Source organism: Equus asinus, chromosome 1 (genome assembly GCF_041296235.1).
Source record: "Equus asinus isolate D_3611 breed Donkey chromosome 1, EquAss-T2T_v2, whole genome shotgun sequence".
NCBI lineage: Eukaryota > Metazoa > Chordata > Mammalia > Perissodactyla > Equidae > Equus > Equus asinus.
Window position 1 is genome coordinate 128409003 of NC_091790.1, and position 14457 is coordinate 128423459.

The following is a 14457-nucleotide window of genomic DNA, read 5'->3' on the forward strand; positions in this document are numbered from 1 at the left end:
TCTAATAACGCAAGTAGTAATTCATTTTCCTTGAAATTCAATGTTTTGAGAGTGTTTAGATCTGAGTATTAATAAACACATAGTACATATTCTTAAATATGGTGAGATTTCTTTCTTTTTTAAGGCTTAATAATATTCCATTGTATGTATACACCAAATTTTCTTTATCTGTTCACCTGTTGGTGGACATTTAGGATGTTTCCACATCTGAGCTATTGTGAATAAGGGGACAATGAACCTGAAGGATATAATGCTAGGTAAAATAAGCCAGTTCCAGAAGAACAAACGCTGCACGTTTCCACTTATAAGAGGAATCTAGTCAAAATCACAGAAACAGAGAGTAGAAAAGTGATTGCCAGGAGCTGGAGATGGGGGACTGGGGAGCTGCTGCTCAACAGGCATAAAGTTTCAGTTATGCAAGATGAATAAGTTCTACAGATCAGCCGTACAACATTGCACCTATAGTTAATAATACTGAATTGTGCACTTAAAAAGTTGTTAAGAAAGCTCTTGTGTTAAATATTCTTACCAGAATAAAAAAAGAATTAAAAAAAGACCCATGGCACAGCGTGATAACAATGAAGTATAATTGGTACAATATCAGATATAATATTTATGTCACTAGAAAGACCATATGTTATAATGGTTATGACAACAGATTTACTAGTTGTGTGATGATAGGTAGGCTGTTAAACCTTTCTGAGACTTAGTTTCTCGAACTGAAAACTGGAGATAACACTCGCAGCACAGAGTTAGGAAACTAAATTGATAAAGCCATCAAATATGCAAACAATGATAGTCATTAATAGTAATAATAATAATTTAAAAATTATGAGTAGTTACAGTAGAAGAGAAATCAAGCAGAATAACAAGGGATAAATCAGATATATCATTTCCATAAAAATTTCACAGAATCAGTATAAGCTATATTGTAATAATGAAATTAAAAATAAAGCATAGATTTTTCATTTAAAATCACTGTTTCTAAGTACTATGTATTATACCTTGTTTCTTTCTGTTTAGTTGGGTTTTGTTTGCTTTTTATTTTTATTTTTTTAACAAAGTGGGTTTGAAATACTTTCACATTTGCAAAACAAAAAATGGCATTCTCTGGATTTACAAGTGTGAATAAACCAAGCTTTTGTGATACGCTATGGGTGAGAAATTCACATAATTTTGCATATGATGGTTTAATGTTTTATGCACAACATAAGTTCAGCTTATTTGTAGACTCAGGAGTAAAAATTGAGTGTGCATGAGCCACAATGTGCTAACAAACATGTTTGCCATAATTATCACAGAAGAATTGGGAAAACATTTTTTCACTGGGGAGTTTAAACAGTATCATCATCTCAGTTGTATTTCATCTAGTGGTTTATGAAATTTGGGTGTTATTGTGATTTCTTGTTGTTTTCCTATAAGAATTTTAATATTTTAGAATTAAATATTCAGAATTTAGAATTAATATTTAAGAATTTTAAATATTATTTAGTATCTTTCACTCAACATCAGTCTAGACTCCCATCCATGTGGCACTACTCAACTTTTGCCATATTCTCCAAATGGATGTACCTCTATGTCCATTCTCCCACCATCACATTTATACCAAAAATATGTTTCAAAACCAACTGTGGAAACAATAGTAGTCTCTTTCTAAAAACTTGTATAGCTCTTGACTAGTATCCCTAAACTCAACCAGATCCTAATATTCCAGCCTCCCCTTTTGAAAATCACTATACTCTATGCACACTGGGATATTTTTCATTTCCCCATTGGCCTTTCAACGTCTTTGTCCTTCCATTCTGTCCTTCCAGTTTTGACCTTCTTCCACATCCATCAATCCTTCACCCATTTTCCGAAATCCAGCTTAAAGGTGATGGCCTTTGTTCCCTTCATCAGGGGGTCCCACATTTATACTTGTCACCATGTTCAAACTTGGCACACACTAAGTAGTTTTGAAACATAAAATAAATACAGGACAAAATCCCTGACTCAATCCCCTAAATCATAATTAATGATTTTATCTTCTCTCCCACTGCATGGTACTGGCACTTCCTTTTAAAAGAGCAGGTTCTGGCCAGCCTCAGCAGCCTAGTGGTTAAGTTCCATGCATTCCACTTTGGCAGCCCCAGTTCGGTTCCCAGGTGTGGACCTGCACCACTCATCTGTCAGTGGCCATGCTGTGGCAGCAGCTCACATACAAATAGAGGAAGACTGGCAGTGGATGTTAGCTCAGGGCTAATCTTCCTCAGCAAAAATAAATAAATAAACAAAGGACCAGGTTCTGGACTCAGACATACACCATTGAATAGCATGCTTGCCTCAGGCCCATTACAAAACCCCCATGAAACTTTAATTTTTCTCATCAGTAAAATGAAGATACTAAGAGTACCTACCTCATCAGATTTTGTGACGACTGAGTGAGTAGCCACTGCAGGACATATGTTCAATGCTCAGTAAATATTAGTTGTTCAGGGTATAACTGTTATTATTACTGATGTTCTCACCTATGTTGAAGTTAGATATTTATGCATATGTTAGCTCTTTGAGGGCAGACATTTGTGTTTGTATTTCTTGTCATTACTTTTAGGACCTTGCTTAGGAAAAATGTTTCCTATATTTTTATTAAAGTTAATTTTACTTCTTGTGAATCATTCATCTGAATACAAATTGCTTCCAAGATCACTTGGGCATTGATTGTAGCAGTTGAGTATAATTGTAGCCACAAATCGGAAGAGCTCTAGATATAGATGTTAAACCTCCATTATTTCCTAGTATTCCCTCAAATCTATTTAATAAATAAAGCCTCTATTCCAGAAAGTCTGGTTTTCTCATTATGTCTTTCCTTTTCACCTCAGTGCTATTCTCATCACCTCACACTGATTCTCATCACCACCCTTTGCTATTTCTACTTCCCCGGCTCTCATCCTGTCCAAATTGACCACATGTGCTAAGCCTGGAGCAGCTGAAAGCCATGAGGAGCCCAAACCAGAGGCCATTACACTAGGGCAAGGGGAGAGTCCTCTGATGTAAACATAGGGAACAGGTAACACTATCTGCTTAAAAACTACCACAAGCTGATCTTCTTAGAAAACCATCAGAGTTACCTTACATCCTATGTTTTCTAAGAGTAATTAAATTTGTAGAATTGTAAAACTAAGTCTATGTTCTTCATGGTTAAAATTAGGTACCAACAAAACTAGAAAACAAATACAATTAAAATTTGCAATAGTAATGCAATGGGACAATGATATCGTGTATCCTGAAAAATACAACCTTCCTGCAATATGAATATGTTCCTAGTGACCAGAGCTACAGTCTTTGGAGTGAGGAGTTCTACCCTCCTCTAAACACCTTTCTCTGAACCACAGCAAAATCTTCCTTCATACGGCCCACTCTCACCTTACTTTGGCCTTTACTTGGCAAGAATACAGCATTTGTATATCGAGTCAACCTTTGTTTCTTTTCATTAGCCCAAGAAAATTAAAAGAGTATTCTTGGCATTCACATGATCACAAGCCACAAGCAAACAAGGGCACTAAAATCTTAACATTTTATATGATTAGTAAGTAGTTATTCAAATAATGTAGAATGTACTTATATCATTTTTTCAGATTATCATCAGTGAACCACCACGGTTTAAAACAAACCTGCAACGTAATTTGCTGATGCCCATTTGAAACACATTGCAAGAGGAGGCAAATGTATTCTGATTTGTGGAAATTCAGTCTAAGTTTATTCTGCTATTTTTTGAAAGTTTTAAATATATCAAACTAACACCTTCCTTCTCATCTGCATATCCAAACTATATTTCCACTATCTAAAACTTTGGTTCCAAAGGAAGTAATTTAGACAAGGAGACAAAGAGATAAAGGAAGAAAAACATAGAACTACAGTTTAAGGGCAGAGAAAGCTTTGGTCACAACGGAGGAAGGAGAATAAAGGGGAGGTGAAAATGGACCAAACACAAGAGCCGGCAATGGAGTTTAGTACTACTCTTTGTGTTTCTTGTAAAATGTAATATTGATAACAAACAAATTAAGGTTTTCATGGATATAAGTTTCCTCTTAAAATGGATAATACAAGGAATGAGTGCAGAGGAATCAATCAAAAAGAGCACAAAAGGAAAAAGAGTAAATTGGGGACTATACAACTCCAGTGACAGGCTAGTTTCAGTAAAGGTATGGTCTTTGATCCAAACTAGCTATTGGTAGTTCACGAGGAAAAGAAAAAATATATTGTTAATGTGCTAATATGATTTAGACCAATGACTGTATTGATCTTGAATGACGATGCCATTCAGAAATTGAGTACTATAGATAATATGGTCTTTTTTTTTTAACGATTGGCACCTGAGCTAACAACTGTTGCCAATCTTTTGGTTTTTTTCTGCTTTTTCTCCCCGAATCCCTCCAGTGCATAGTTGTATATTTTAGTTGTGGGTCCTTCTAGTTGTGGCATGTGGGACATCACCTCAACGTGGCCTGATGAGTGGTGCCATGTCCCCACCCAGGATCCGAACCAGTGAAACCCCGGGTCCCCGAAGCAGAATGTGAGAACTTGACCACTCGGCCATGGGACCGGCCCCAGACTTTTAACAAGCAATCGATAATGACATCATTGCGCCAATATGGCCTTTAGAAAGCTGTTCAATTTTGTCCAAATTCTTTTCCGGGCATTAGGTGAACCAGATCTGACAAAACATGAAACAAAATACCCTGCACTTTAAGAACTGAATGCTCACTTTTCCATTGTTATCTGTTCTTGTTCTTAGGAATTAAAAAATGGTAAAATACTGTGAGAAAAAAAAAAACTTTACAATTGAACCAAATAAGTGGTAGAGGGTAAAATGTTAATCTCATAATTATGGTGTTTTCATATCAAATATTTAAAGTAAACAAGTCAAAGAATAAAATGGTGATTTGAAACATTTTAAGTAGGGTCTGGGAGATGCTGGTTTGTATTCATGGCTCTCTTTTTCTCTCTCTCTCTTTTTTTTTTTTACCATTTGTGATTTTTTTTTTTCTTTTCTAGCCTTGTTTCTAATCATAACTTAGGTCCTCCTACTACTTCACTTGGCTATTAGTTCTATTAATTTTGAGAAGCAATCTTATTGATAATATTTATGGTTTAGAACATTAATAGCTCACAGAAAATACATTGGTGAGCTGGTAAGTTCACTCAAAATTTATGAACTGTGATGCTTTCCTTCAACTACAAACAGCAGAACATTTTAAAATTTAATTTGCAATATAAATGACAGTATTGTATATTCAGTACAGTAACTTGTACATGTCCACCTTTCAACATGATTCAAGTATTGAAAGATTAGGGAAGAAAAACTAGAAATCATTATGGACTTACTCTAACCACATTTGGCTCAAGTCAGTAGTGCGAAGGAGGAACATACTGCCTCTGGTAGAAATAATCAGTAGCAGAGAAGAAATCATCAAAGCATCCTGACTTTCACCACCTAGGTTAGCCTACTACAAGGGAAATGTATTGGATGATCTAAGAAAGATAGAAAGATGTTACCTACCCAAAAGCACTCCTCATCATTTTACCAAGATACCTAAACTTCTCAGCTTCACTATCTCCTCTTAGAAATAAACTTGTACTCTATTGGACTAAATAACATAAGACATTGAAAGATATAACACAGTTAGAAGAGGTTAGATTCGATGTATAAATTGTCCACAGAGCCCTAGCTATTGCTTAAATAGCATTTTGGTGATGGGGACTGTTACTAAGAGCATTTGATTCAAAGTTTTCTATAAAAGCAAACTCACATTCTTTTTGTGTGAGGAAGATTGTCACTGAGCTAACATCCATCTCCTACTTTATGTGGGATTCCGCCATAGCGTGGCTTGAGGGGTGGTGTTAGGTTCACAACCACAGATCCGAACCTGCAAACCCTGGGCCACCAAAGGGTAGCATGCGAACTTAACCACTACACCACTGGGTCAGCCTCAAACTCTTATTCTTGGTGAAAAGGAAGAACCAAACAAAATGTTTTATTCTACATCTAGATATATTGGTTGTCATTGTACAATGACTTCAGGGATAGTCATTAAGCTTCATTGCATTTCTTAATGTCCCTTTGGTTCTATCATAAATTGAGATCATGACATTATGAGAGTATTTACAGAGTTAATAATTTCCAGCTCTCATCTGCGTCCATCTTTCTTAAGATTTCCTGCCTAGTACACGGAAGAGGCCCATTTGGAATTTGAAAAAACATCCAGAGACTTCTTCGAAAAGCTATACTCCTCCTAAATTCATACTTTTTTTTTATTAACAAACGTAAATCTGAAGGGGAAATACCATATACTATAAGCCATTTGGGAATATTCTGTCTCATAAGGATGACTTACACTTTTCATTTGAATGGCATGGATGCTGAGAGCTTAAACTCAAAATTCATCTGTACTCTAGCTCTGAATCATTCTTTCCGTGAACTCTGCATGCATTTTTATGATAAACACACACATGTGTATGCAGTATGTGACCTTATTGGCAGTTATCTGCAATGTCAAGTACTATTGGCAGATACCCAAGAATTGATTGACACACATCTTATAGAACTGGAGTTAATTAATATGTCTACCAATTCCCAACTGTATTACAGGAAACAGAAAATCTGTTTAATACAGCAATCAATGACATACTGTGTGTGGTCGGAAGGCATTCACTACGCAGCAAGAGTAGACTTTGGAATACGGTTTTCAGAAGTATAAATATTGCTACTAAAATTCTAGGAAAGTAAAATGAGGTCTATGTTCATAACTTGAAGATTAAAGAAGGGGGGTTTTCACACACTGTTTATCATTATTTAAAAGGAATTGTTAATTTTCTCCTACAAGTTCTGAAGCTATTAAATGATGAAAGGAGTCTTGATTTGATTCAAAAGTAACATTTTCACCTTTGCAGCATTTGGCCATCTGGAATGGCGAGTCCATAATGTCATTTTCTAACAGTGGATTTTAACAATCTTGGGAACGCAATGTAAGACAATGAGTTATTTTAAAGAAAGAATACTGCAAAGGAAAAATTGAGTGTTAAAATGTCCATGAAAGCCATCATAAAAACAGTAAGCAAAAAATCCTTTTTTGTATGATAAAACTATTTGTAATATGTAAAGGCTGAACAGAAGTTTAAAAAGGAAACGATTTCATTATTTGATGTAGAGTGGGACAGGTAACAGCAAAGTATACAAGCTACTTCTATACTAGAATATAGGAGAAAGATGTGTGCTGGTTCTATCTGAAAAGGCAGGCTTGCATATAAAAGTTACTAAATTCAAACTTGATGAGAGCTTATGAACTCTAATCCAACAGTCCTGGCCTCAGTCTTGATTGCTGTTTGATTTCTTCCTCTTCGAATCTTTCCGTTACTGTCAGTCTTTTCTGAACTGCATGAAGCGCACATTATCTCTTTTTCTTAACTTCACAAACAGCATAACTGTTTAAATTCAAGGGTAGTATTTTAAGTATCAGCATAGATCAATTTAAAGCAGATTCTCTCTTAAGGCAGCTTAAGCACTGAAAATTAAATTTTATGTTGTCTAGACAAACTATCTTGATAATATCTTTTCCAGAATTTCCTAGATTGACTGTCTAGACTGCTCCAAATTCCCCCAGGTAATTGCATAATCGTCTTCCCTCTGACCTCCTAAACCGTCTGGAACAGCATTTCCCAATATATAGTGGCCATGCAAATCAGGATCACTGAGCTTCTGAAAGAGGGCTCTCTTAAAGGTTCTGAGTTTCAGAATCTCAGGAAAATACTTGCACCCCAATATCCCACCTCACAGGAGATCAAATGGGAAGCTTTACTGATTTATTTCAGTGGACAAAAAGGCCACCTCAATTTTTCTGGGTAAATGGTCTGGCTCCAGAACCTGTAATTTTCCATCTCCCACCCATCTATAAAGCAGCAATGATAGTCATTGAGTTGATAAGGAAATATGCTGTGAACTTTACTAAACAGCAACTAAGAAAAAAACTCAAGACTTTGGGGAAAATGTTAAAAATATGAGAACTACCTATTCGACAATGTTAAATTCTCACAACAACCGTATAAGGTAGAGACCATTCTCATTACTACTTTCTAGGTTAGAAACAGAGACACAAAGAAAATAAGTAGCTTGCCCAGGATCAAGCATCTAGTACTAAATTGAGGTCAGACAAAAGCCCAGCAGTCTGAGGCCACAGGACACGCAATTAACAATGATGGGATTAGAACTCCTTGAGTTTCTATAGCGAAAAATGTCAGTGGGTCGTGCCCTGCTAGGAGGGTTGGAAGACGGTTAGAGGTAATAAGTCAACCTCTCATTTAACATATATGAACACTGAGGATCAAAGGGGTTTTGCTTAGTTTTGTTTTACATATTATGAGACAGAGTCTCAGGGAGGTTAACCTCAGAGAGGTTAACTCATTTTTCCAATGATCGAGAGCCAGGAAGTTGTAGAATAAGATCAGAAGCCAGATGTAACCCCAAAGCCCACGTCTTCTCCACTAACCTGTGCCAGGAGCTCAGCTCTCCTGACTCTGTTACCCTGTGCAGCATGATGCCTGGCAGATGTAAAAAGTGCAATATGATGTGGAAGGAGTTTTCTAGAGCTATCTTCAGAATACAGAAAAGTGGGTCAATCACTCCAGGCCCAAGTTTTATGGTGCCTGGGTATAGCCGAGAAGAAAGCAAAGAGGGAGAGATTTATCCAGAAGGTGCTAAAAAGTTAAGTGCGCAAAGTCTCCAGGACCATGTGCAGGAAATTATTCCTAATTTCATCAATATGAAGCAAGTAATTTAAGTAGAACTGCCTTTCCTTAAAGTTAGTGTTTACTTAAAACTCTAGGATATGTCAGCAAGTACAGTACAGGTGCTCACAGGAGGGAGAAGGAGGAAGGGTGCATTGGAGGAATAGGCTGATGAGAGGCCAACGCCTAAACTGGTGAGACCTTAGGAAAGTGTTTAATCTTCCCAGGATTACCAAGAAAGTAATAATAGTTGTGTTTAGTCTAGAAACCACAGTGTCTCTAAGAAGTCTTCTTATAGAAAAAATCCAAACTGTTTTGATTTCTGTGTCTTTGGATTAAAACAATATATTTTTATCAATTTAGGACACCTTAAGAAAATTTAGAGAGAGAATCTAGAGTTTAAGTTACAAAGAAGTGGCTAAAATGTAAATTATATGTTATGTTTAGGATTCCAGAAATATTCTGGAAACAAATCCTTTATTTTTTTAGTATCTCTGAATCCAATTTGGAAGCAAATTCTGTCACAAATTATCTTCTCACCACATGAAAGTTTTTGTTCTTCTTAGGATTTTGTGCCAAAAATTATAGAAGGCTTATAATTGAAGGCTATTGGTAAGCCCAATTCATGAAACTGCTTTCAATACTAGTAACTTTTCTTTTAAATATTTCCCTAATTTCAAGTTTTACTTAAATTTACCTAAGTTTAATTTCCTCACTAAAACATCTTTTAGGAGCAACAGACAAATTAAAGAAACGTCTTTTCCATACTGCCAAAATAATAGCCAAAAATGTAAAAGGAAAGTTTAGCTGAACAAGAACACAAATGTGAATAATTTAGGTCAAATATGAGATCAGATCATTGTGCACATGTATGGCATCCTTTCTTAATCCCTAGGCAGAAGAAAACAACTGGGGTGGCAGACACTTCCGGCTGAGGATGGAAATGGAGGGGAAAGCTGGCAGTATACAAATGAAGGAGAAAACAGTGCACATTCAGCCTGCTGACATCTGCTGCACATGCAAAATGGATTGAACTCTGTAATCCAGGGTGAAAGCAAATGCTTTCTTCCTTGCTTCCTTCCTCCTGTTCTGTAGTTATCGTTGAGTGATAGTCTCATTCTTTTTGCATCCACAGCTTAAAATTAATAACAGCATCTGAATTTGAAGTAGGTCCCACTGAATAGCAAACCAGAAGCTAAATGAGCTGAAGAAATTAGTAATGAAGCATTTGAATAGGAAGGGGTCATAAACAAACACCCTTTTTTAAAAGTCAGCTTTACCTCAGGATGATGTCCAATTTCAATGTAGGTGCAAATTGGATGAAAAGCCCCTGTTCCACAGGCATACAAGTGAGTTTGATTATAAGCCTTAAGCACCTTGATGAAATTAGCACATTCTTTCTGTAAAACAAAAGGAAAACCAGTGAGTTCTAGCAGTCAGCATGACCGAGGTGTCCTCTAGGGGGCTAGGCACGCTTGAACAGATTTCTTTTCTTTTATGTCCTTTTCACAACATTTTTAGGGCTTATTATTCTATTGTTTGCTCACATTATTACATGAACTAAAAATATAAAAGTTCTTACTCTTTGAGGGGCTAAATATAATATTCTCTTCCATAACTTTTTAATTAAAACTATTTATACAAAAGTGGAATAAAGTTATAGATAACCAACAATCACAGGTGACTCTTCTAGAAAAGAGAACAGCAAATTATATGATTAAGTATTGAATTACTTAAATAATATAACAGTGAAAATTTCTTTGCAAAAACCAGCTTTGAGTTTAATTTTAGAAAAATAAAACAAAATTAAGATATAACACAACCTATCATTAAACATGACTGTTAAACATCATTAGGAACCCATAATGATGGGTGACTGACTCTTAACTTCTGTAGTGCTGCTTGTTAGTGAACTCCATAGACCCTGAGAAGGTAAAGCCACCTCCTCTGGAAAATGTTGTTTCAGCCTCAAAGACAATTTGATTATATTTAAGATGATATAGAGAAGATGCTAAAGTTTGGAATGTCTGTAGGCTGAAGGATATTTTCTAGAGTGGCTGTAATTAATAAGTATTTTCAGGAGGTTCATGGACATCCTGGACCCATACATGGACCCCATGCCCAATGAATCATGGATCCCCCCGGTAAAGAACAACTAGTTCCAAGAGGAAATTCTAGTTATAGCTTATTATTATTTAAAGAAGCTTAGACATCCTGCAATTTTATCCTCTGAATAAAATATCACCTAAGAAATAAAATAGACAGAGCTATTTATATTTTTTCTATATATCCTATTACATCTGTGGATCCTGTGAAAGAAAATGTTTTTCTATGAACAAGCAGGAATCTTAGGTTTTGTCCTTGTTGAGGAAAGATTTTGGGGAAAAAATCAGATATTCAGAATATAAACTGGGTAATTTTATTGCCAAAATAATCCAGAGCAGGAAAGACAATTTTTGCAAAATATTTTTAAATAGATGACTCTATATTAATATTGTAAAAAGAAAAAATAGAAAAGAAAAACTCAAACTATGAAAATAGGTTCAAATAAAATGTTATGGTCTATTAATCATATAACAAATCTTAAGAGTTGCATACAATATAAGTAGAAAATACGAGTTCATCATGGAATATGAACATAATATTCATTTTGAAAGTATCCAAATGGGCTCTCATATGCTAAATAATAAAAATTGCATTGAAAATTATTTTGTTATTGATCATAGACTTTTTAAACTCATTTTGTGTTTTTGCCTCTATGCATTTGGAAATAAGAACCAAATATATAATTAGAAATGCAGAAAAAGATCAAAAGCAGACCACGATTCAAGCAAGGCTGGCAAACATAATAGAGGATTGGGTTGGTCTTGGCACCTCTCAGTGTGTAACACTCCCAAAGTCACTCTCTGTGACATGTGACTTTCAAATGAAAGCTCAGAATGCATTTGGACTTCATGTAGTCAGAGTTCATAATTGAAATGTTACAATAATTTAAGTACATTTCCACACGACATTTGTATTATGTGTCTGTGCTGATGATTTTGGTCTTAACTCTATTGCGCCCATAAAATACGGAGCAGACACCCAAACTTGAGCAGAAAAATGGATATTTAAATTCAAATAATTGCTTTCCATCATCATTAATTTTTCTAGGATGAAACCTGAGAATGAACATAATACTTTGTCCCCAAGGTAAATTAGACCTATTTAAAGTAAAATATAAAACTTTCAAGTTGTGACTCCTCATGCTTTCTTAACATATGCTGAGTAGATTAGGGGAGAAGCTAAAATATACATCTAATTTCTCCCACTGTTTTGCTGCATAAATCCTGAATCTTTAGTCTAGTAAAACATTATGACAGATAAAATTAAGTTCTGAAATCAACTGATTTTGCCAGTTGCTATGAAGAAAAATTTCCTAGCTTAAAGAGTACATAGATCTCATCCATGCTTCACTTTCACTAGGGTATACCTTAGACAAAACTGTGAAACAGAAACAACCTAATTTTCAAGACTCTTTGCAACAAACTCTCCATTCTGTAACAGTTTCTCCTCCTCCCTCAAGAGGACAGGGCATGAATGCTTGGGCAGAGAAAGGTTGTGGAAAGGGAAACATCTGATAAACTCATTTACAAATGAGGCATTCGTGAGTCTTACCCAAAGGATGTATTTGTGCTTTTAAGAAAATTTAGTCATTTGCAAAGAAGTCATTTTCAGAAAAATATTTTATGGCACCCCTTTCTTTGAAACATGGAGATAGCCACACACTCTACTTTTACATAGAGATAGCCAGCCCTGACTGTGCACTCAATATTAGAGCATTCGAGATTATAAATAACCAGTTCCAGCACCATATGTTAAAGCCAAGAAACAGGCTGTGTATATATTGGTAAGCAAACGAATATTCTAGTAGATAACAGAGGCAGACCCAGATGGATGTCTTGTTCATTTTAGGAAAGAACAGTGTTTCATTTTGTTTTCCATGCCTTTAAAGATATCCAAGCAATTTTTAATACAAACCCAAATTCTCTAATCTTATTAGTAACACCTAAGTGCATTCTAGAAATTTGAGAATAGACCCTAGTTCTTCACAATAAAAAAAAAAGAGAGAGAGAGAAAGGAAATATCTTATGAGCATGGATACTTGTGAACACAAATGAAGGCTCATATCACCTCTGGAACTTGTTATGAATCCTAAAATCACAGCATTTGGGGCTCTTAGCTCTTCTGGATTGGATAACTGATTAGCCACAATTAATGACTGAAAAACTCTCAGAGTTCTTGAAAACTGGAATTGAGCCACACTGAACATCATAATTTTAATTTGTTCTCTATTAACTATCAAAGAAGCACCACTATAGGGGGACAGCTATCCCTCTTCAGAGCTGCTAGAAAAAAATCAATCAGAAGACTATAGTTGTGAAACCTGGCATTCTACTGAGAATACTGATAAGAGAGTTTATCTGTGCTACAAAGCAACTAGACCCACCCCTATCATCCTAAGGCCTGGAATGATCCTGTTCAATTCCCCAATGAACTCTCCCAGTTGGCAGCAGTTTGTACTGTTCTGTGCCCTGGGGCTATCTCAATATTATTTTGAAGTGAAGGTTGATGCAAATAAAATGGAGAGAAATTTCTTGGGTTTATAGAGTATGTTAAGACACTTGAAATGAAATAAAGAAATTGAATGAAATACTTTCAAAACTGGTTATAAATAGCTTCAAGGAAACTCATCAACAACAATGTGGGAGGAAACAGTGAATTAAAAGAACTGGACAGAGAAGAACCAAAAACTTGAAAGAGACATTGTTAGTAAGGATTGTTCTTTAAACAGAAAACCTACATAAAAGAGTATCAATCCTGTCATTCATTTGCCTTCATTCTCTAGCTTGTTGCTGCCAAGGTTTTGAGCGTTCCAAAACAGGATATTCATTTTATTTGGAAGCAGCCTGGACATTCCTCTAAAAAAAAGGAAGCATGGCAGAAAAAGGAAACCCACTTCACACGTTTCTGCTCTAGGGAGACAGAAGAAGAGTGTTTCTGACCTTTTCTTGAACCATGACGATTTTTAAAACTCAGAATGTAATGTACTTTTTGGCATTAAACTACTGCACTGCTTTGCTCAGCACTGGCGGATTTACAACGTAATAAAGAGAATGTAATCAGTTCAAAATGAATTCATTTTTCAAACCTTGATCCTTTTTGGAATTTAAGCTGATATACACAGACAGGTTTAGCAACAAGTTGGCTTCCCTAGAGTCAGGCAACCATACTGACCTCCTATTTTACTGAAATGTACTCCAGACCAACAGCATTATAAATTGTTAACTTAACCTAGAAGTAAAAGTAAAGGTAGTTATAAACCAGTAAACCCCAAGGCCACACCTGAGGAGCGATGATTCATCATCCTTAGTGACAAACCGTTTATACTTATTTTTTAAGGGTTTCTAGTGCTTTCGGATCAAATGGATAGAGGAATTACACATAGAGATATTAGCCTGGAAAAATAAATTAGAAAATGTCTACCCCTAGAAAAAGATATAGGAGCCAAACGCACAGCGATTCAAAAACAAACATTACAAATATGTAGCACTGATTAGACTGTGTTATGTAGACTTTTCCTGGACGGTTACAAAAATAAAGTCTATCCATCTGTCAAAACAACTGCTCCACACATGAAAATTAAAACAGAATTGA

At 35.6% G+C, this 14457-nt stretch overlaps 1 protein-coding gene across 4 annotated transcripts in view; it reads right to left on the reverse strand.

Moving 5' to 3' along the window:
- The window catches only part of SEMA3A (semaphorin 3A), a 456043-nt gene that overhangs the window by 125888 nt on the left and 315698 nt on the right, over window positions 1-14457 (reverse strand). For all 4 annotated transcript variants that reach the window (XM_070507472.1, XM_070507456.1, XM_070507466.1 and 1 more), the window contains one exon: window positions 10041-10160. In XM_070507472.1, coding sequence (XP_070363573.1) covers window positions 10041-10160 — 120 coding nt within the window. The remainder of the gene's footprint in view (window positions 1-10040; window positions 10161-14457) is intronic.